General features: G+C 38.1%; 1 protein-coding gene across 1 annotated transcript in view; it reads right to left on the reverse strand.

The window, feature by feature from the left end:
• Positions 1–6,875: 6,875 nt before the first annotated feature.
• The window catches only part of LOC136867136 (zinc finger protein 652), a 65,657-nt gene continuing 47,066 nt past the window's right edge, over positions 6,876–25,466 (reverse strand). The window contains exons 5-6 of the mRNA XM_067144245.2: positions 15,948–16,082; positions 6,876–8,240 (exon numbers count right to left, since the gene is read on the reverse strand). Of these exons, the coding sequence (XP_067000346.2) occupies positions 8,052–8,240; positions 15,948–16,082 (324 nt within the window). The 3' untranslated portion in view covers positions 6,876–8,051. The remainder of the gene's footprint in view (positions 8,241–15,947; positions 16,083–25,466) is intronic.

Genomic DNA, 25,466 nt, shown 5'->3' on the forward strand with positions numbered 1-25,466 from the left:
GGTTAATGCTGCCAGGGAGGTGATTAATTATAAATTTTAATTTATATTAAACATAATCATTTTTTCTAAGGAAAGCCTTGGTGACAATTTTTATTATTTCATAAAGGTGAATAATTCTTTTCATGAAATATAAGCATATTTCAGCTGTTATTTAAGCAGTTTGCTCAGTACATGTCACCTCGCGTACTGATTGACCCTGTGAATGGTCTCAACCTCACATCTCAAATGCAGGGAAAGAGAAATACAACAGGGGGAAGAGAGTAGAGGAACTTTTTCTGATAAAAAAGGCTCGGGCTTGATTTTGGACCTATGGAAATTCCTATTTTGAAAGCGCATGTACACTATGAAAAATTCTGCGTGAGAAGAAAAATTCAGAATCACTTAAAGTTGCCACTAAGTGTTTATTTATATCGTGTGTCTGTATGTATGACACGATCAAGTCCACCTTTGTAATATAATGGTTAGTGCTATTAGCTGCCTTCCTCGGGGGCCAAGGCTTGAATCCTAACACTGCCAGAAACTTAAGACTGGCATGAGGGTTGGTATGTGGTTAAAATGGAGCATGCAGCTCATTTCCATTAGGGTACGCTTGAAAAGAAATGCACCACATCAGAACAAGGACATGAATTTACGGATGTAAAATACGGTATTTCTGTGAGCTACTGATATTGCATAATGGAGGCCTATTTCTGTAATTATATGTCTACTGCTTTTCCAAATCCATTTTGTTAGGTTGTGATAGAATAATATAAAATTTCACAATTGGTCTGTAGTACAGTGCATTATTATTATTATTATTATTATTATTATTATTATTATTATGGCTATAAGTAAGACGAAGACTGCTGCAGTTGTGTACAGATAGGAAACGGTAATTCTGATTGGTTCCAAACCACTAAAGGAGTGCAACAAGGCAGTACCCTTTCACCCTTACTTTTTATCACTGTCATGGATGAAGTCATGAATGAAATTTAAGTAGAACAATATGGACATCAATGCATTTGCAGATGATGTAGTAATTTGGGGAAATACAGAGAAGGAAGTCCAAGAGAGGCTGAACACCTGGAATGAACATTTGAAAGCACACGGATTAACAATAAATAAATCGAAAACTGTTACTATGTCTGTCAACAGGCAGAAGAAGAAAGGAAAAATAAAGCTGGAAGGTACACAGCTGGAAACAGTAGACCAATATAAATATCTTGGGTGCATCATTTCAAGTGATAACAGAATACAGCATGAGATTAACAACCGCATTCAAAAATCAGCTCAGTTTTACCATCAAGTTCGGAACCTCCTCTGGAACGAACAAGTTCCCTTAAGATCAAAGCAGATTCTATTCCAATCATACTTCATCCCCATAATAACATATGGCCTAGAAACCTGCACAACAACCCAACAAGTGGATAGCAAACTACAAGCCGCAGAAATGAAGTTCCTACGAACTATGGTACAGAAGACAAAAAGGGACAGGGTAAGGAATGAAAGAATAAGGGAGGAAGCTGGTGTGTACCCATCTCTGAATGAAAAAGTAACAAGGGCCCGTTTGAAATGGTTTGGCCATGTCAAACGAATGGACGATAGAAGGACAGCAAAACAATGGTTACACACAGTCGTGACCGGAAAACGATGGGTAGGAAGACCTAGGAAGAGATGGCTGGACCAAGTGAAAGAGGACATAGGAACAAGAGGAGTCAGCTGGGATGTCGTCTTGACAGAAGGGTGGTACATGGACAGACAGAAGTGGAGAGAGCTCGTAAACCACACCCGGGCAACTGGAATGGAAAACTGATGATGATGATGATGATGATGATGATAAGTAAGACTATGGCAATAGAATACAATGTGGATCCATTATGATGTGTGCTTTAAAAAAGATGGCCTACTGCAACTTACTTTGCAAATATAACACTGCTACAATAATTTGTTTGTAATTGTTGATGATGATGATGATGATGATGATAAGTAAGACTATGGCAATAGAATACAATGTGGATCCATTATGATGTGTGCTTTAAAAAAGATGGCCTACTGCAACTTACTTTGCAAATATAACACTGCTACAATAATTTGTTTGTAATTGTTAACCTATTTGTAAAATGGTTAAAATACATTTTGTAAAGTGTTATTTTGTATAAATCTCGAATTACTTCTTGCGATTTACTGCTAAGATCCACCGTCTTTTCAAATGCATTTCATGAGGTCGTGAAGGAAACTAATGTATCACAGTATCTATTAACGCAGCCAACAATATGTATATAGTTCTGCCTGAATGTTATGACATTAAAAAATAATCAGCTGAAGACAGCAGTGTAAAATGATTTCTTAATTTATTTACTGGGTTCCATTTTCACGTTATACCCAGCTGTTTTATCGAGCAAAGCCAAAACTATGAAGGATGGTATATTAATTGCAAAGGGGGGAAGATAAGAAATTAACTGAAAAAAACATATGTAAGTATCATATACTGCATCAAAAACAGGAAGGGAAAAAACTAGGGATAGAGAATGTACAGGTACACAAGGTTCTACTTTTCACGGCAGTGTGATGCATCACAGCAGATATCTACATCACAAACATGACCAGATCAACACATAGGGAATGTGGTCTTAGATTCTAATAATGGCTTCAGACAAAAAGATAGAGGAATTCACCGATAGAGGGCCACTGTAAAAACGGTCAGCTGTTGATGAAGGTGCCTCTAAGTAGTTCTTGTAATTTCCACCCGCAACAGCACATTGCTATATGCACGGAGCCTACAGGAATTAGAACGATGTTTTTGAAAACTTTTGTCTGGAGCATGGCATTGTATGGAAGTGAAACATGATGGCTAACTAGCTCAGAGAGAACAAGAATAGAAGCTTTTGAAATATAGTGTTACAGAAGGATGAAGATGAGATGGGAAGATTGAATCACGAATGAAGAGATAGTGAATCGAATTGGTGAAAAGAAATCAATTTGGTTAAATTTGACCAGAAAGAGAGATAGAATGATAGGATACATCTTAAGACGCCAAGGACTTCAGTTGGTTTTTGAGGGAAGTGTAAGCAGTAAGAACGGCAGAGTTAGACCAATGAAAAACATTAGAGTAGATGTAGGATGTACAGTAGCAGTTCCATAGAAATTAAAAGGTTAGCACAGGATAGGGTGACAGGGAGCGCTGCATCAAACCAGTCTAGGAACTTATGATCCAAAACAACAACACAGAATTAGTGTATTTCACGAGACATATCTATATGGTTAAAGATCTATGGTTGAATTGCCAACAAATGTGGAGGTATCTAGGGGTAGAAAATCAAACCTGAGATACTTGATAGTCCTGTCTTCGTCTATTAGGCAGATGTGATGTGCTGGCAAGACAGATTAGTTCCATAGCGCTACTATGACTTACCTGTGATCATATAATGTTGACGAGAGATTTTTCACATTCTTTGTAACACTGTATAACCCTTGTCACTTATATTATCCTATAAGAATAGTACACCCATTATTTTATACCTTTATGGACATAGAAAGGATACGATGGGAAAATTCACCCTGTAAGCAGAGCACACTTCACAGTAACTTGATAATCAGTAAGGAGGAAGAGGAGGAGGAGGAGGATGTTTATACTTGTTTATATCCCACTAACTACTTTCATAGCTTTCAGATGTGCCCCAGTAAGAAAAATATGATATTCAAGATTTATGAATGAATCGGGCGTCGTTAGATGGAGCAGATCATTCTTTCACTCGCAGAACATTAATGCAGCCATAGAGATGCAATGTTATAAGGTGAAGAGATATCTTCCACCACATCAAACCCTTGAAACTACTGGCATTGCAATAAAAGCCAATAGCGCATATTTTTAAAACAGGTTTGCATTTACTATGCACATGAGTAGGCTTAATGGCAAGGTAGTGAGGAAAATAGTATTTTTGAACATGATTTGTAATGTTTAAACAACAGTGTTTAATACACTGACTTAGCAAATGTCATGGGATAGTCACCTAATAGCGTGTGGGGCCTCCTCTGGCCCTGCGAACTGCAGTGAGACGCCGTGGAAGTGAGTCGACAAGTCCCTGGTAATCCTCTGGACGCAGCTGACACCAAATTGTTTGCAGAGCGGCTGCCAATGCTGGTCTGTTCGTGGGTGCAGGATCCATGGCACGGAGCCTAAGTTCCAGGACATCCCAGATATGCTCAATAGGGTTCATATCGGAGCTCCTGGGTGGCCATGGCAGTTGTTGGACCTCTGCTGCATGTTCCTGGAACCATTCCCGGGTGACGTGGGAGCAATGTGGCGGTGCCTTATCATCTTGAAACACCGCAGAACCGTCTGGGCGCTGGAAGGCCGAAAATGGGCGGAGATGATCTCCGAGCAACTCAACATATCGCGTACCATTCAAAGTCTCTTCCAGAACAACTAGGAGGCCCATTCTATACCAGAAAAATGCACCCCAGACCATAACAGAGACACCAGCGCCCTGGACCACACCTTCGAGGCAGGCGGGATCCATTGCTTCATCTGGTTCGCGCCATATACGGTGCCTCCCATCGGCACGGTGCAGTTGGAATCGTGATTCGTCCGACCATATCATGTTACGCCATTGTTCCAGTGTCCATCGCTGGTGACTGGCGACAAATACGTCTTTTGTTGTGCCCAATGACGTTGGGTTAACAGTGGCACCCGTGTGCAGCGCTGGCTCCCATACCCCATAGAACCCATTGTCCACTGGGAGACGTGTCTAGCACGGCCTGTGTTGAATTGAGCCGTGATTTGTTGCATGGTTGCCCGTCTGTCACTATTGACAATCCGTCTTGGATGTCGCCGGTCACGGTCATCGAGGGTGGCTGGACGGCCGGTCGTTTGTCTGTTGTGGACGGTGACACCCCCATTCAACCATTCACCATACACCCTGGGCACGGTTGATCGTGAAGCCGAATTCCCGCACCACTTCCGAAATCACACTTCCCATCCGTCGGGCACCGTCCACCATACCCCGTTCGAACGATGTCGGCTCACGACGACGTTCCATGTTCCAACTGTCACATGCACAGCCACTGCTCACAAGGTATCCTATATAACTGCCGCTGGCACAGGGGGTGTGTGGTGCGCAGACAACACACCTGCGCATCAGTGCTCCGCCATCCCATGACATTTGCTCAGTCAGTGTACATTTGTAAAAAAGCAAGCCTGTAGTTTTATGTAACTGGTGATACTGTGATCACAGCCAGAGGACCTCTAGCTTCACATGGAATCCAAACCACAAGAACATGACTTTACATTTTTAAAATTCCACTTTCATTGGTTTGTCAAACATATCCATCTTATTACATTATTTTGTTATGTTCAATTTTCATTCTTTGTGATATATTCTGCCAATATGTATCCCACAGTTATTACATTGTAATTGCAAGCACATAAAAGTACCATATTCTGGCATTTAATCATTCAGAGTGTATACAGTGCGATTCCTCACCCTTTTATTGAAATCAAGTTACTGGTTAAGGTGTTCTCCGGAAGCTAAAAGAGTCTCCAGCAAGACTATTTCCCATCCCTTGTGGTATCTGTACCGTGAATGTCCTGGTCATAATGCCTTAGTGGCAGATCAATGAGTGGAAAGAGGTAATCCTGCCTAGAGATTTCCAGAGCAATCATCTCGCCTAACCCCAACACATTTGTCTCCGAGATCATGTAAAATATATATATTGTCGTCGGCTGCTACTTGTTTCCAAAAATATGTTTTTCTCCTGCAATTCTTCTTAAAGTCTGTTGGCTCTGTGGAGATGCCGCTGATGACTGATAAAGTCAATTTTTGCATGAAACATGCGGCTACACAGGTCACATCTAAAGGTGGGTGGAGGACGTGGTTGGATCTGATATAGTTTCCGCTTTTCATGGGTTTCAATTTCTTGTCTGCGACGTGCCTGCGCAAACAGTAAGACACCTTCTGCAGTAGCTTTGCGCCAAAGAACGCAATCCTGTACAGTTGTTGCCCAGGTGTTAGCATTTATGTTGGTACTATTCATAGTCTTCTTACGCTGGTCTTTATAATGTTTCAAAGGAGCACCTTGAGGCCTTTTGCCATGACCAATCTCACCATAGAGAAGTTGTTTAGGCAATCTGCTATCATTCATACGCTGGATGTGACCAACTCATCTAAGCCGATGAGTGATGAAGGCTTTTATGCTCTTGATATACACCTTGTCAAGAACTGCCACAATGCTTATATAGTCATCCCATTTGATGTTCATGAAGGATCTAATTTTCTGCTGATGGAAGCGTTCGAATCACGAGGTAAAGTGTCCAGGTTTCACATCCATGTAGTAGCGCGCGTGCGCACACCAGAAGATTTGAAATAATTCTTCTTATTCTTTACTTTTATTTTTATGACCACACTGGATCACTTTAAACAGTCCATTATCCAAGTCTCTTCGACAGGACTGTTCGGGCCTTGTTGTCTTCCCAGTACTTTTTCATATGTTCTGTTTTGGTGTTGAAAATATTTGTGTTGTGAATTTGTTTCTTGTGAGTGTAAAGTGGATGTTTGTGTCCTAGACTTTTTTTGTTTAATTTTATCTTATCTGTGGTATCTTTTGATGTAAGGCCTATTTCCTTCAGATCCTCTTATTTTTCTGATCAAAGATTCCAACTATGATGGAAGATATGAAAGACTGTACTGTCACTGCATGGATGGCAACAGCTTGAGGAATATTAATATCAGTGATTTGACTATGATGGAGTATACATGCTCGGGAGTGTTGCGATGCATATGAAAAGTCCAGCGGAAAACCATGCTAACTGCTATGTTTTTTAATTTTGACATAGATGTGCCATCTTTTAGAGCATAACATGTACATACTTTCAACAGATAATACTTATATTTATACAGGAGAAATTACTTGTTCAGTTCAGAGTGATTGGCTCAGAAAAAACCAGTATACAAAAAATGCTTGATTATTACTTTTTGTACATCTGAAGTTTTGCACTAGAGAAAATGTACAATTCTTCATATTACTTCCCTTTCATCAGAGAAGTAAATCATCATCACTGATTGTCCATTCCAGCAGGCTGGGTGTGGGAATGAACAAGCCTCCTCTATCCAAGGCTTGTTCTGTTATAGTTGAAAACAATCTTTCCTTTTTCTCTTTAACTGACTTGCTATGCCTATCACAGTCACAGGTTTTCTGTTAGGCTGAATTGCCTACATCTATAAGGGAACAGACTGAATACTGGAATTCCTCATCAGCCAACTCCACTGTTCCGAAGGTCTCCTCTCTGCCAAAGCTGCCTTCAAGAACTATACTGTAACTCTGGCAAGGAGCGGAACAAGGTCTTTTGAAGAGCTGTTGTTGCTTCTACTATCACTCAGCCTTTGTCCTGGTCCCCCATATACTAAATCCAGGCTGGTGAGGAAATCAGCATTTAGATTTAAGTGATGTGTTACAACATACTAATGTATATATATCATGATATTCTGAGTACACAGTTAAAAATATTGTATTATATCATGTATAATTATTAATAACAGAAGTGTTACCACTAGGTCTGTGAACAGATTTCCTAGGTATTTGTATGGAAGAAGTTGAAAATTTCAGGACTTAATTTTTTAAAAATATTATTTGAAAGCAGTTTCTTCTGGATTTCATTATTTTTCACATAATTAAGTTAGTTTTGTTAATATTATTAAACTTGTAACTCAAAATATATTGAAATAACACATTTCATGAACTTTACTTTTTTTAAATCCTTATTATAATATTACAGAGTCTTGAACATTTAAAAATCATTTGGAAAATTTTAGTTTTGGTGGTTGTCATGTTTATCCACTGGGCCATTTATATGGTCATCTCTTTCATCATAATCTAAAAGCACCCACAATGATAAATACATCGCATGAATATCCTGATTTTTGTTATTTTTTAAGGATATTTATGTTTGTATACATGTTTTATTATAGCAACAACAGTTAAAATGAATCTGGAGGTGAAAAATTAAAGCAAACCTTCCTGTGTAGCATGGATAGGAATTGTTTTAAGGGACAAATCAAGATTATCAGTCCATAGAACTATTTTCCATTCGTATGAACTTTTAGATGTTTGGTGAGGTCACGTTTCTCTGCATAATATCTCTTGCAATATGAACACTGAAATCTCTTGATGTTCAAATGTCTCAGCATATGTTCCTTGAGCTTATCTCCACGACTGAAAGCCTTGTTACACATATCACATATGTGTTCTTTCACTCCTGAGTGAGTCTGAAACAGACAGTATCAAGTTCTAGCAAATATAACAATATGCATAAAATTATACAGTATTATTTAATAACTACTGATGATGATGATGATGATGATGATGATAATGATGATGATGATGCTTGTTGTTTAAAGGAGCCTAACATCTAGGTCATTGGCCCCTAATGGTATGAAATGAGACAATATGCAATGACAATTTAAAAGTCCAAAATTCATCCACTGCCCAGAATTCAAAATGTGATGATGAATGAATGGATGAATGTGTATTTAAAACAATCAGTGGGTCCGACCCACAATGCCTCACCTTCCTAGAAACTATATTAAAACAAAAGTATTACTGGCCAAGGGACTGCTTCCAAAACAAAATCTTAATCGATGATGCTTGTTGTCTAAATGGGTTCAAAATTCAGATCAACGGCCCCTCATAATGGTACTTATCACTAGTAAAGTAGAACTATGGTATCTCTCAAGTTGCGGTACTAATCAAAAGTACCATAAACTCACGGTGTTTCAACTTTTATGGTACTACTCACAAGTATTGTACCTCACACAGGTAACGCAGACCTATGGTGTTTCTCATATAATGGTGCCATTTGTAGGCAACGCAAACCCACTGTGTTCCTCACATAGGTGTACTAATCACAGGGACTCATACTATCCCATAGTGTTCCTCAAATAGTGGGTACAAATCACAGGCAGCGCAGACCAACGGTGTCGCTCATATAATGGTACTAATCACAGGCAATGCCCAGACCTGTGGTGTTTCTCACATAATGGTACAAATCACAGGCAATGTAAGCCTGTGATGTTCCGCATATAGTGGTATTAAACACAGGTACTGGAAACCCACAGAGAACCGCTCTCTGCTGCTACTAATCACAAACCTATTGTGTACGTAACATAGTGGTACTAATCGCAAGTAAAGATGACCCATGGTGTTCCCCGCATGATGGTACTAATCACAAGTAGTTTTATGGTTCTACTTCAATCATCCCTTGGTTGCCCCTTTTAGTCACCTATTATGACAGGCAGGGGATACAATGGGTGTTTCTTTCAGTCCCCCACCCACAGGGGGTAGAGAGAGAGAGAGAAGAAAGAAAAAAAGAAGGGATCCGTCACTTTGAAAAATGAAGCAACGGACGAAGAAAGGCAAGGGCAACAAAGGGCGTGAAAATGAAAGACTCCCTAGGCCTTGAACGCTCTAATACCATCGGTTCAGAAAAGAACAGGTGTTGACCAAGGAAGGTCGAACAGGATAGATGAAAGTGAGGAGCCTGGTACAATTAAGTGGAACCAATGCCAGGACTCAGCTAAGGGCCCCGTGGTCGCTAGCACATGCTCTGAAGTTGAGAGCCCCTGGAGCTCCTTTTAGTTGCCTCTTATGAAAGCAAGGGATAACGTGAGTGCCCCCACCCACAGGGGGTCATTTTATAAATACTTTAATACCAGAATTCCAGATTCCTTAGTACTTTAATAACATATTTTTAAATTAACGAATAATATATATTCATGATACATGTTAACCAATTTAAAGACATTTCTGAATGATGAGCATTGCAGCCTTCAGTCTATAGGGTACTGAGTCCAATATCCAGCCAGGTCAATGGCAGGATGGTACCTGTGCATCTGATTAATTCCTCTGACCAAGTGACTGGGAGTTTGAGTTTGTTTTAACACACACACACACACACACACACACACACACACACACCTCTTCACTTACAATGTTGCCAAAGGAATATGCTAAGCTGAATATATCCCTCCACATAGAGTTGGCCATGCCCACATGTATGACACAGACTGGACCCACAATACCAGCAGAGTGTTGGAAAAACAGCAGAGGATGATCCAATATAAAAACTTACTCAACATTGTGTACTTTAAAACGAAAGGATGTGCATATGGGTAAAAATTACCCAAGCGAATTTGACAAGTACAGTATATTTCAGTTATTTCTAATGTGCTCTTTAGGCCTATCTTATCCATACCTTTCTATTGAACTCTTCCAAATGTGAATCCGTGCGCAGCGTTGTTAATTCCGCTCACAGTGTGAGAGAAATATCAACTGGTTAAATTTCACCCGTGCGCATGCTCATATGCTTCAGAATGCCATTGTTGTTTATTGTTAAGTTTGATTTTATGGATGAACAGTGCAGTAATTATTGTTAGATAAGCGTACTTTATAATATGTATGCGTTTTTTTGGCAAGACACCCAGGACCTGTTCAGTTGATTTTTGAGGAAAGTGTAAGAACATTAGGGGTGGACGGAGGTATGAATATGGCAAGCAGATTAGAGCAGATGTAGGATGTAGTAGTTAATGCAGAAATGAAAAGGTTAGCACAGGATAGAGTGGCATGGTAAGCTGCACCAAACCAGTCTATGGACTGATGACTCTTGCATCAACTATCAGTTTAATCAATTTTGGATGGAGTCCAAAATAACTTAAAATAGTTAAAACTGACACATTAAAAAAAAAAAAAAAAAAAAAAAAAAAGAGCATATGGATCCAAAGTTTTTGCTAGACTGACGTCTAGCCTTCTGTAATGACACCATGACTAAACCGCTCGATAGAATTGTGTGAAATTTTGCACAAATGTCCTCAAAAGAAACTGCCACATGACTGATTATATTTTTTTTTTTCAAGATATTGATCTAAAAATACATAATTTGTGAAATTATTTGAAAATGTTGCATAATAGCTTACAATGAGATGGTATTTGTTTCTTCTTTGCTCAATCATGCCAAAACTACAGGACCAACTGAGCTGAGCTTTGGTATGGATACATATGGATATAGATGCCCTTCGTGATGCCAATCTCAGTCTAGCAGCTAATGAAGATAGTGAATGAAACTGGGTAAGGAGGTGGAAGAAATTGACTGTGGTCTATGAATAGGAACAGTCCCAACAGTGAAAATGGGAAACCACAGAAAACCATTCTCAGGACAGCTGATGGTGGGGTTTGAACCCACTCGTCACCAAAATGCAGTGCTTGACTTCATAGCCATAGTGCATTGATTTACGCAGCCATTCTGCTTGGTTTGGTACGGATATATCTCAGATATTTAATATTTTTCAATAATTAACCGTTTCAAACTAGTGGCCGTTAGTGTGTATTTACTGCACTAGCGCATGTTTTAGATGCAAAGAAATAAAATACAAACGCGTTTTAATGTGGACTGAGAGGATGTCGAGTTATGAAAATGTTGAGTTTCATGAACGCCTGAAAGGATAAAAAACTCATTTCAGGTTATGTTTAAATATTAAAAGCATTTAACATATAGGGCTGAAAGAAAATATAAAGCCTAATCTAAAACAATTTATTCAAAAATAATAAAACAACTTACATGTACATTAAATTTATGTTCTTAAACGCACACTATTTCATTTCTGTAATTACACTGTTTTATTTCCTCTTCTTTTCATCCAACATTTTCACTGGTAAAACAACACAGCACTTTCCTCAAAAAAATTCCTGCATATCATTCAGTTACAAATGGCAAGTTCAATCCACGGAAAGTTCAAATGAAAGAAATTCATGGAGGTACCACATCCCTTTCAATCTTTACTATTCATTTCTCGGTGGAAAGTCCATCCCACATATTGACCAACAAAAACAGAAAGGGATGCAGTGAATGATGAGTAACTGACATGAGTCATCCCACCTTCAAAAACTGCTACTCAAGGGTGTGTGTATGTGTTTGGGAATTTGCCATACAACTAACCTGTCACTATGAAAATTGAAAAATTATTGCACTTAGTCATACTGCTTAACCAGTGTAATTACAGAAACAAAATAAGACCAATTTCATGATTTATCCACTATGAAAAATAACAGAGAATATTTAATTTTCATGACCACATTGTAATTGAAATAAACTTTCAAAATATTAAGAGAATAAGTGTCTGGTTGGCTATTTTTGTTTTGTATTTAACATCTCTTCAGTATGTACTATATGTACTGAATACGGCCTAATAGTTGAAAGTCTATTTCAAGAGAAAATAACAAACTTTTATAGATGTCAAATTTATGAAATGTTGAGTTATCGGAGTCAAGTTTCCAGGACTCTTACCATAAGAGGAAAATGGTTAGTCCTTTACTGAAATAAAGGCCAACAAATGCACTTAAAATTCAGTATTTTTAATATAGAAAAGATCACTTTATTTTTAACTCTAGTGGTTCCCCAGGAAATGATGCTTCTGCATGTTCCAGAGCACCTACCAGTTAAGCGTTATTCAGTAGATTTTTGGTAATTCACAGACTGGACACCAGAGTGTGCAGAGGTAGTTGCAGCTCGAACTAATGATTTAGTGCCTAATAATAATAATAATAATCCATACTTGCCGGCAAATATTCTAGGAAGCAGACGTTGATCTTACAACCAGCTATTTTTTCCATGTCAAAACCAAACCAAACCCCATGGCATTACAGCTCTTGAAGCGCCTTGGTCTACCAAGCGACCGCTGCTCAGCCCGAAGGCCTGCAGATTACGAGGTGTTGTGAGGTATGCACGACGAATCCTCTCAGCCGTTATTCTTGGCTTTCTAGCTTGGGGCCGCTATCTCACCGTCAGATAGCTCCTCAATTCTAATCACGTAGGCTGGGTGGACCTCGAACCAGCCCTCAGGTCCAGGTAAAAATCCCGGACCTGGCCGGGAATCGAACCCGAGGCCTCTGGGTTCCCATGTCAAGAGTCAGCAAAATTAGTGATTTCTTTGTTTTACTCCAGGTGGATTGACTACTAATACAGTATTCCAGGAGGCTTTTGAAAATTAATTCAGTGTTGTTAATTAAGCTCATTTTGTTACCAGTGACTCAAAAATGACAGCTTACATGATAATGATGGGTACAAACAGAAATCACTAACATAATCAACTATCGGCCCATCAATGATGGGTAAATTCTGCTAACATAGTTATAAAAACATAATCAAGTACAGGAAATGTTTAACAGGTAGCAAGAAATTAGGGCAAAAAAGGTATGTTACCAGAATCAGCATAGTGAATAGATTTCTTACTCTCATTAAGATAAGACAGACACAAAATCAAATGCTGACCTCCTTAGTACAGTTTACCAGTTCGGTAGATAATGATGATGAAATTGTAGGAATACAGTCTAAGAAGAGGCAAATGATGCACACAGCATGTTGGAAAAAAATTAAAATTGACTTTTAATAGCATGTTGAAATGCAGTAAATGGCCAAGAAACAGAATGTAATGTAATAGAAGAACACAGATTTGGACAAAGGATATTAGTACCGTAGGATTGTAGGATTGAGAATTGCAAATAGGAAAATTAAAGAGTATTTTAAAAAAAGAAAATGGGATTGAGTACAGTATTAGTAGTTAAGTTGGAAAACTACTTATAGGAAGAGAAAGTAAAAAAATAGCAGAAGCACACAGAGCAACTGTATCAAAGAAAAGATCTTGATGACAAAGTAATGGAAGGAGGAAATTTTGGGATCGTTACTTGACTGAGCATTGAGATACCCAAGAAATAACGAGGCGAAGTGTAGGTTTATCAGCCCATGACTGGTTGGATCTTCAAATAGCACTAATAAAGGTTGTGTAGTTACAAAAAAAAAAGAAAAAAGGCAGTGCCAAAATGGAGCAACAACAAACTTCCCTCAATTTGACATAAAGTCAGCACATAGTGTAGAAGGCATTATAAGACTGAGTGGAGTGGCGACGCATGTAACACGGTATGACTATGGAGCAAAGTTCTGCAATCAGGACACAAGTGGGTTATCGGCTGTCCTGAAAATGGTTTTCTGTGGTTTCCCATTTTCACTTCAAGGCAAATGCTGGTAAAGTTCCTATTCTTAGGTCACAACTGCTTCCTTCCACCTCTTTACCAATTTCATTCCCATCGTTCATTTCATCATCGTTAGCTTCTCAATTAATTTTACATCAATTGACCAAGATTTAAGTATACTGAAAGTGGATAAGAAGGGCACCATGCTGAACATATTGGAGAATTGTTACATTCATTTAGAACAGTACTTTAACCCTAACCATAATACTAATGATGAAAATATAATAATTTCGTGTGGCTATTTCTAGCCGAGTGCAGCCCTTGTAAGGCAGACCCTCCGATGAGGGTGGGCGGCATCTGCCATGTGTAGGCAACTGCGTGTTATTGTGGTGGAGGATAGTGTTGTGTGTGGTGTGTTAGTTGCAGGGATGTTGGGGACAGCACAAACACCCAGCCCTCGGGCCAATGGAATTAACCAATGAAGGTTAAAATCCCCGACCTGGCCGGGAATTGAACCCGGGACCCTCTGAACCGAAGGCCAGTACGCTGACCATTCAGCCAACGAGTCGGAAAATGATGTAAATGAAAACCTAATACTCTGTTTGATATAATCATTCCTATACACACAAAGTATAAATGGAAGAAAGACACATTAAGGCCGCAATCAGTTCAATCCTACCTACCCGCCCCCACCTGCCCCTCCTCCAACTCCTGCCATCATAAGCTACACTCCTGCTCCCTCTTAACAGTCAGTCTGGTGTTGGTGTCCGAGCCAAGTGCACCCAATTTACGAGAAACATAGGGGTGAGTCTCATATAGCTGTACATTAATCTCGATCTTCTAGCTTCCCTTCTTTTCTCAATAATTTACTTCAAATATTTTCTTTTCAGACATTCACTTCAAACCAAATTAAACAATAGATCACTATATCTGATGAAAAGGAATACTTATTCAAGTTATGAATGTTCCCCCTTCAAGCTACAAAGAAACCATTACCCATAGTACTGTTCAACAAGACATAATTTATAAATCAAGTGGCTCGACTATACAGATGGGGAATACCAACTCCCAGATCAACTCAGGAGCGTTTGGTTGCTGTAGGAGCAACAACATAGTTCGGCACCAGCTGCAGCAGTTTTGATGTGTCATTTGGTTTCAATTTTGGATGTGTTGTTGGACTTCATCAATTTATTAGACTTGGATTTTAAATTAAGATATACCAGATTGTTTTCTTTATTATTGGGTATATGTAAACATATGTTTTCCAATTGGATTGTGGCTGAAGATGACCCAATGTATGTGGGGTCGAAACTAGTGCCAATTATATAGGACACTATATCAAGCTAATGGTATTGAAAAGGTGGACCCTTCTCTAACTTTTCATAGTGATCAATTGTCAATATGGACCACAATGAAATTCATAACTTACGAGTATAAACTGTGTCGAGGGGAAAACTCAAATGCAAGTAAACTTGGGATTAACCATAAATGGCAATTCACTAAAAGTGGATACTAAAACACACTACCTCTCTGAGCAGTAGCTTTAAGGACCCTGATAAGCCCCAACAGTATGTAAGATGCATTAGACAGGAGTGGAGCTAATCAATTTTCAAAAGAATGCTGTCCCAAAAATTTAAGAAAACAGGTGCTGAAAAGTATGGGAACTAATGTAAGATTACGTGAAGCAATACTGACTTTACAGGGCAGAAATAGTACAAACAGGAAAGTATTCTTAATCATCTATAATTTTGTTTCAAGCAATTTCACCATGAAATAAACAATTCTGATTTAATGAGCAAAATGTTAGTTATTACAATCTTCAACAGAAAGAGAAAAAATAAACTTATCGTTCCACCTCAAGAGAGTTTACAATCTTTCAAACTCAACCATATTGTTAAGTAAAATGGAAATATAATAATGTTGAAAATATTTTTTGCAATAATACTAGCACATACCTTCTCATGAACTTTGAGCTGTGAACTGCTGATAAACTTACGAGGACACTGTAAGCAAGTGAAAGGCCGATTACCATTGTGAGTCATATAATGTTTCTGCAAGTAATCAGTGCGGCTAAATGTTTTCCCACACATCTGTAAAAAAAAAAAAAAAAAAACAGGCATCAAATCAGAAAAGACAAGTTTATTAGTACATATATCAAACTTTAAACCATGTTCAATAAGACTTTCTCCCACCTAATACAATGAACAATCCACTGATACCTTAATTTAAGACTTTAAAATGGCTTTACAAGCTTGGTGACAAACTGTCATCACTTGGATCCCAATACCAAATTCCTTCACTTCTTTCCCTAATCCATAAAACTGCTTTCATTCTTTCAATCGCATGTCCCAAAAGACAATACCCTTTTATAAAGTTACAAAGGCTTCTTTGAACTAATTGTGACACAGGGAGCAGATATATTTACCATTATTATACTAGATGTAAAGCAGCTTCAAACGTTCCCCCTCCAGGGTCATGGTAGAATTGGAGTCTAACAACATTAAGAAGTCTAACAACATTAAGAAATTAAGACGAAGCTCCATTCTCAAAAAGTTACCAGCAATCAGCTTCAAAGTTCTGCATTAGACTCAATTTAGGGCACACTAAGCAAGCTCAAAATAAATAACAGCCTACCTGGAAGGAGTGAATGAAATGAGCATTCAGCAGTAATAAGAACAGTGTCAAGAAGCCATTCATTTTTCAAAAAACCTTTTAACTGGAAGACAAATAGATATTTTTAGTGTAACAGAGTTGAAATTTTTAACAGCTATTCTAATGAATATAGTTTTTAAGCAGGCTAACTGTGTATTCATTCTGTCTCATTTCATCAACCCATTAACCCTCACATTGTTTTAACATCATTTTAATTTAATTTTATATTCAAATTAGTCTTTAAGAGGAACCATGTACCTGAAAATAATGTATTCAGAAACTTAGCGATTCACCTAAGCTTAATAACAGTTGAAGATGTTCTCAAGTGAGAACGAAATATGTACTGTTTATAATTAATAATTTGCTAAAAAGCAAATAAAAAGTATCAAAAAGGTGGAAGATTTTCAATTATTTTAACTCTCTGTGATTAGAATTTGATACGGACAATGAAGCTGATTACTTGCAAACAGATACGTACGGCGACGATGGGACAGGAAAGGGCTAGGACTGGGAAGGAAGCGGCCATGGCCTTAATTAAGGTACAGCCCCAGCATTTGCCTGGTGTGAAAATGGGAAACCATGGAAAACCATCTTCAAGGCTGCCGACAGTGGGGTTCGAACCCACTATCTCCTGAATACTGGATACTGGTATTCCTGTATTGACTTATCTAAACTTATTAAAAATTGTTTAAAATAGTATTATGGTTGAATCCACCATGTCAATACACTTTCTGTTCATGAAACTATTTATTGATCTAACATGTTTCAAGAACAATAAACATGCTCTTCATCAGCAATCATTAATTTCTAACTTCAATTACATCTAAGAACAATATAAAAATTTTCATTTGTTTGGCCTAAATTTAAAGAATTATTATATCAATTTATAATATCAATGAATAAACAGTAAAGGTTATTTCATTTAGTGTGCAAGATGTATGAGACAGGAGAAGTACCATCTGATTTTCGGCAGAATGTTGTTATACCTATTCCCAAGAAAGCCGGTGTTGACAGGTGTGAAAACTACTGCACCATTAGTTTAGTATCTCATGCCTGCAAAATTTTAACATGTATTATTTACAGAAGAATGGTAAAACAAGTTGATGCTGAGTTGGGAGAAGATCAATTTGGCTTCAGAAGAAATGAAGGAACACGTGAAGCAATCCTGACTTTACGTCTGATCTTAGAGGATCGAATCAAAAAGGACAAGCCCACGTACATGGCATTCGTGGATCTAGAAAAGGCATTCGATAATGTTGATTGGACCAAGCTATTTATGATTCTGAAGATGATAGGGATCAGATACCGAGAACGAAGAATTATCTACAACCTGTATAAAAATCAGTCTGCAGTGATAAGAATCGAGGGCTTTGAAAAAGAAGCAGCAATCCAGAAAGGAGTGAGGCAAGGCTGCAGTTTGTCCCCTCTCCTTTTCAATGTTTACATAGAACAGGCAGTAACGGAAATCAAAGAGAAATTTGGAAAGGGAATCACAGTCCAAGGAGAGGAAATCAAAACCTTGAGATTTGCCGATGATATTGTTATTTTATCTGAGACTGCAGAAGATCTCGAGAAGTTGCTGAATGGTATGGATGAAGTCTTGGGTAAGGAGTACAAGATGAAAATAAATAAGTCCAAAACAAAAGTAATGGAGTGCAGTCGAACGAAGGCAGGTGATGTAGGAAATATTAGATTGGGAAATTAAGTCTTAAAGGAAGTAGATGAATATTGTTACTTGGGTAGTAAAATAACTAACGATGGCAGAAGTAAGGAGGACATAAAATGCAGACTAGCACAAGCCAGGAAGAGCTTTCTTAAGAAAAGAAATTTGCTCACTTCAAACATTGATATCGGAATTAGAAAGATGTTTTTGAAGACGTTCGTGTGGAGCGTGGCATTGTATGGAAGTGAATCATGGACGATAACCAGCTCAGAAAGAAAGAGAATAGAAGCTTTTGAAATGTGGTGTTACAGAAGAATGCTGAAGGGCAGATGGATAGATTGAATCACGAATGAAGAGATACTGAATCGAACTGGTGAGAGGAGATCGATTTGGCTAAATTTGACAAGAAGAGATAGAATGATAGGACACATCTTAAGACACCCAGGACTTGTTCAGTTGGTTTTTGAAGGAAGTGTAGGTGGTGAGAACAGTAGGGGTAGCCAAGGTATGAATATGACAAGCAGATTAGAGCAGATGTAGGATGCAATAGTTACGTAGAAATGAAAAGGTTAGCACAGGATAGGGTGGCATGGAGGGCTGCATCAAACCAGTCTATGGACTGATGACTCAAACAACACACAAACAATTATTAATGGTATATTAGGAAATTACTGTCACATGAAATACTCAACATTAAGATGATGTTAAATGAGAATCACTTCTTAAACAAACTCAAAATCTTCACATCTTAGCCTATATTTTTCTTCTTTTTTTCTTTTCTTCCCTAAATGATCAAATGCTAGTTTATATAATGGATTTTTAACAGCATCCTTTCATTTAAACTCATATCAAAATTATTACTCTGTGCAGGATAAATTTCTATATTTTCCAAAATGTTAATGAATTTACCTTTTTGGGCCGAATGTATTAACTCCATGTCACTATTAATGTCTGTGAATTTATTTTACCATAATTATTTTCTCCCACTGCTGAATATCTGTCATCTTTAACAGCATTAACATGTTCCTTATTTTTTATAGCCAAACTTCTTCCTGATTGTCCAATGTATTGCTGCTTACATGTTTGGCATATCAATTGGTAAATACCTGATTTATTCATCATTCTACAGTTCCAGTTTCCCAGGTACTGTTAATGAGCCTCTTCCACTTCTTCCTGTCCATATACCACTTGTCATGGAGAACATTATCCACTGTCCATCCTCTGGTAACTAGATCAACCTTGATCATGTCCATCCATCGGGTTTTAGGTCTTCCTTGCAGGTCTCTTTCCCTCCACTTGTCTTTCCAAATTTATTCTGACTGTTCTCCTTAGGCTCCATCTGCACCACATGCCCGTACCACTGAAGTCTGGATGAACCGATTCGGTCTAATAGGGATGTTTTTATTCTGGATTCTTTCCTCACCTCCTCATTTCTTAACTTAACCATCTTGGTCTTCTGGATGGTGGATCTAAAAAATATCATCTCCGATGAATCTCTTTTTGTGAGGGTGCATGCTTCAATACCATAGGTCAATATTGGTATGAAATAGCTGTTAAACATGATCAATTTGGCCGGTTTTGGAATCATGTCAGCCCATAAAAGTGTTCTTACTTGTTGGTTGAATTCTGATCCCTTTTGCACTCTGTTCGTAATTTCTTTTCTGACAAAATTATCACTGAAGATTACACTTCCAAGGTAAGGAAAACTATCCACACACTGTAGTTGGTGGTCTCCTAGTTTTACACTTGCTGGACATCCTTCTCTGTTGACTGCCATCACCACTGTTTTGGTCTTGCTGATGTTGAGGTTTTCCATATGTTGAGTCTGGTCAGTACTTCCTCTTCTGTTTCACCTCAGATCATAATGTCATCAGCAAAGGCCACTGCATTCAGTTCACCTAGCTTTTCCTTGATGTTCTTCATAATATTGTCCATAACAGTGATGAACAGTAGTGGAGACAGTGCACTTCCTTGCTGAACTCCACTCTTGGTCTCAAACCGTGATGATCAACCTTCCCCAATTTGTACACAACTAATACAGTCTTTGTATAACATCTTACCAGTCCTTCAGGCACATTTCTTTTCCTCAGCCACTCCCAGATCTTATCTCTTAGAACACTATCATAGGCCTTTTCTATATCGAGGAATACAATGACCAGGTTCTTGCCTTTCTCCCAATACTTTTCTATCAGTATGCGGGTGCTAAAAATTAGATCCACTGTTCATCTGTTACTTATGAATCCATATTACTCCTCCTGATTTATTATACATACTTTTATTCTCAATTCTATTTGAATTAAAAATTATCTTATTAGTATTATCATTAGTTCTGTATGGAAAATTAATGTTCTTTTTTTTTTTTTTTTTTTTTTGAAAATTTTTGTCAGTTGATCAAGTGCTTATTTCTCAAAGTCAAAACTGTGAATTTCTTCAATCAAATGTCTAAAAAGAATTATGATAAATAAATAAATATAATCCACTAGATAGCGCATAACAACGGATATTCCAAAAACTGTATTCATATAATGATAAATAAAGTGAAGAATAAACCTCACAACAACTTCATTTAAAGACAAAAGAAGAAAAAGAAGTAGATGTATACTGTTACTTGGGTAGTAAAATAACTAATGATGGCAGAAATAAGGACGACATAAAATGCAAACTAACACAAGCAAGAAAAGCCTTTCTTAAGAAAAGAAATTTGCTCACTTCGAACACTGATATAGGAATTATATGTTTCTGAAGATTTTCGTCTGGAGTGTGGTACTGTATGGGAGTGAAACATGGACGATAACAAGCTAGAAAGTGAATACAAGATTTTGAAATATGGTGTTACAGAAGAATCCTGAAGGCGAAATGGGTAGACCGAATCACAAATGAAGAGATAATGAATCGAACTGGTGACAGGAGATCAATTTGGCTAAATCTGACCAGAAGGCGAGATAGAATAATAGGACATATCTTTAGACACCCAGGACTTGTTCAGTTTTTTCTTTTTTTGGAAAGTGTAGGCAGTAATAACTGTAGGGGTAGAGCTAGGTATAAATATGACAAGTAGATTAGAGCAGATGTAAGATGTAGTAGTTACACAGAAATGAAAAGGTTAACACAGGATAGGGTGGCATGGAGGCTGCATCAAATCAGTCTATGGACTGATGACCCAAACAACATTTTCACTGCACATATATCCTGCCATTGTTCCCACCTGTAACTGTATTTATGTTCAGTATTTCCATGCATGTTATTTCCAGCTTATGAAATGACATATGGTATCAAAGTGGGTTTCCCACCCATACATCAAACTCTGTCTGTAAACAATAAGTAAAGATAATTCAGTTTGCAAACCCATTTTCTTTTATGGAATACCAAAATATCACAGAGCCTCCGTGGGTCAGGTGGCAGTGCGCCAGCCTCTCACCGCTGGATAACATGGTTCAAATCCTGGTCACTCCATGTGAGATTTGTGCTGGACAAAGCAGAGGCATGATAAGTTCTTCTCTGGGTACTACGGTTTTCCATGTCATCTTTCATTCCAGCAGCACTCTCCAATATCATTTCATCTGTCAGTCATTAATCATTGCCCCAGAGAAGTGTGACAGGCCTCGGCAGCCGGCGCAATTCCTATCCTCGCCGCAAGATGGGGGCTTCATTCAGATGGGGGCTTCATTCATTCCACCCCTGACTGGAAAACAGGTTGTAGGTTTTCATTTTCACCAAAATATCACAACTAAAAATTATATTCGATAGTTTTCTTGTATCTTGATTCAATGTTCTCTACTTTACTACCACCCTGAGAAAAAAAAAAGGCAGTTTCAGCACCTGAAATGATCAACCTAATCCAATTTTGGATTACGAACTTGGCATTCAATCCTCTTAGATCACTTTCCTATTGACATCACTTCTGTTTTGGAAATTCTTATTTTCATACCAAACTTTGTTTTTTTCTTGAAGTTAAAATATATTAGACAACAAGTTTTTTGACACAGTCTGTTATTACATCCAATTCATCATTATAAGCTAACTTCTTACAAGATATTCACTTCAATGAATTCCTCCTTGCTATTTTAATACTTTTATGGCTGGTTTCTGGAATGACAAGTTATCTGTAGATGTGCAGTTATCAGCGATGTAACATGATGATACATTTAAAATGAGTTTCCGAAACAATAGTTATCGGCTTCTTCACAGTTATCTGCGCAACGACTGGTAACTGCAACCAGTGCTGTCATTACCTCTATGTTAGAACTAATTCTAACAAATACTGATATGAGGCACCACTCCATATTGTTTCATACAACATCTTATATTAGTTCCATAATCATTAGTAAGTGATAATGAACTGGTTATAATATATTTACAGTCATTCATTGTAGTTTTAACATGCTTGGGTGTGCTGGAGTCGACAATATTTCAGTTAGTACACTTGCTTCCACATTATCACTGGCTTTAGTCACTGATTCCACTTGTATGGTGTCATCTGTCCCAGCTGTTTTGGTTACAATCTCCTCGGAACATGATGCCTCTATTGTAGATATATCACCCAATATGGGAAAGGAACCATCAAATAAAACAGAACTCGAATCAAACAGATTTTCATCAGGCTCAAATTGATCTTTCAGTGCAGCTATAATGTTAAGATCTTTCGTCAGGCTTTGAATCTTGAGTCCCACCAACAGTTAGTGAACACCCAATTTGAAATTATGGAGTCATCATCATCATCATCATCATTTCCCTTTATCCAGCTGTAGCCGGGTAGGGTGAAATATGGTTCCTCTCCACTTTCTTCGGTCTTTCACCACTCCTCCTCCAACACTGTGTCCCAGTCCAGGTTTCTTTCTATAATGCTGCGTTGGATGGTATCCTTCCATCTCAATCGTGGTCGTCCACGGCCTCTCCTTCCTTGGATTTGCATTTCCATCACCTTCTTTGGCATTCTTTCATCGCTCATTTGCTTTATGTGCCCAAACCATCTTAGTCGGCTTTTCTCTATCCTATCATTCATTTTTTCCACTCCAATTTCTTCCCGGATTTTCTCATTCCTTATTTTGTCTCTTCTACTCTTCTGTATCATACTCCTCAAGAACTTCATTTCGGCTGCCTGTATTCGACTCTCATCCTTCTTTGTCATTGTCCAAGTTTCTGCTCTGTAAGTTGTTATGGGTACGTAATACATCTTGACATAGTATCCTTTGCTTCCGTTGGCACATCTTCATCCCATAACATGTTTCTTACACTATGATAGAAACAACTTAAAGCTTGAATCCTTTTACTAATCTCAGCATCCAGTCGAGCATTCTCCATTAATTCACTCCCTAGGTATTTAAACGTTTCCACTACTTCCAGGGGCTTGTCTGCAAGTCTAATCTGACCTTTCCGTTCTTTCTCCCCTCTAGTCATAACAAGAGTTTTACTCTTTTCTACACTTATTTTCAATCCACATTCTTCAATCTTCCCATTCACCATATTCAACTGTTCTTGAACCTTCCTGTCGTCTTCTCCCCAAATCGCAATATCATCTGCAAATAACATCATGTTCATTTCTCTTCCTCCATATGCTGCTTTTGCTGTTCTCATGATGTCATCCATTACTATTGTAAACAGGATTGGTGATAGAACACTTCCCTGTCTCAGCCCACTAGTTATTTTGAACCAACTTGTCCTGCCAACTTGTGTTTGCATGCAATTACAACATTCCTTATACAATGCCATGATCATTTTTATTAATCCCTGTCCAATTCCTTTTTGCACCAGACTGTCCCAAACTTTCGTCCTGGGGACACTGTCATATACCTTTTCAGTATCAATGAATGTCATCACCATATCATTCCCGTACTCCCAATGCTTTTCCATTAGTTGTCTCATAATGAAAATGGGCTCTATTGTTGACCTTCCACTTCTGAAACCAAACTGATTTTCCTGTATCTGATTCTCAACCCTCAACCTTATTCTTACTTTCCAGTATCCTTTCCATTATCTTAGCAACATGGGATATTAGAGTAAATCCCCTGTAGTTCTTCAAAACTTTCAATTGGGATGATTATTCCTTTCTGCCAATCCTCAGGAACCTCCTTATTCTCCCAGACATTCCTGAGAACCCGATATGTCCACTGCAGGCCTACAGCTCCAGCTGCCTTCATCTCCACTGAAATTTCATCTATTCCAGCAGTTTTTCCATTCTTCATCTTTCTTACTGCCATTTCAATTTCATTCATTGTAATTTCTTTATCCATTTCTTCATCAACTAATTGCCTTTCCTGGTCGTCCATTGAATGACTGTCATCCATTCTTATGTTCAGCAGCTTCTGAAAATACTCTCTCCATCTATTTCTTATTTCTTCTGGCTTTGTTAAAATTATGCCACCTTCATCCTTCACAAATCTGGAGTATTTACCATTAATATTTACATTTGTACTAAATAATAAGTATCTTAGGTAACTGTGTGCATTTAATATAAGTCTGCCGAATAATAAATACTAATTTCTCATTGCTTTTTTAAAAAAATGTTATGTAGTTTATGTTACCTTCTTATCTGTGTCAACACACTTCGCACCCTGGGTCAGGGTTAGCTGCTACGTTCAATTGAAATTCTCAAGTGGACTTCACATCAGCAGTTACGAGAGTATTTTTGTCAATGCATGTTGCGTGGTCAGTGTAAGTAAAACATCTCAAATGACTAGTCCATTGCAGTTATAAAGAACTACAAATCCACAGTTCGAGGTGTACATTAGGGAACTATTAATGAAAAATGTAGTGATATGGCTGTTTTCTTTTGGCTATTGGAGATCGCAGTTTGTAATACTTTTTTGTTGTTAAAATCGTGCCATGAAAGCATGGAAAAAAATTGAATTTTTGAAGGGTTTGGCATCTGATCAGATTAAATTACATGTCAAAGAAGAATGATAAATGAGTGAGTTCCCAGAGAGATATGCGCAGGAATAAGTAACATTTTGCACACAAGACTCGGCGCTGAGATATGGAAGAAAAACTGAAGAAACGACAATCTTGCCGTACATGTCCAGCATCCTTGAAGAGAAAAACAACATATGCGTGTTTTAAGTGGGAGTTTTCGGTTTGTTTGCAGTCTACTAAAAAATCTGCAACAGTTGCAGCGAGGACGAATGGATATCGCACCATCAGTGAAGAACTTCAGTGCCGGAAT

The sequence above is a fragment of the Anabrus simplex genome, chromosome 3 (assembly GCF_040414725.1).
Source record: "Anabrus simplex isolate iqAnaSimp1 chromosome 3, ASM4041472v1, whole genome shotgun sequence".
Lineage (NCBI taxonomy): Eukaryota > Metazoa > Arthropoda > Insecta > Orthoptera > Tettigoniidae > Anabrus > Anabrus simplex.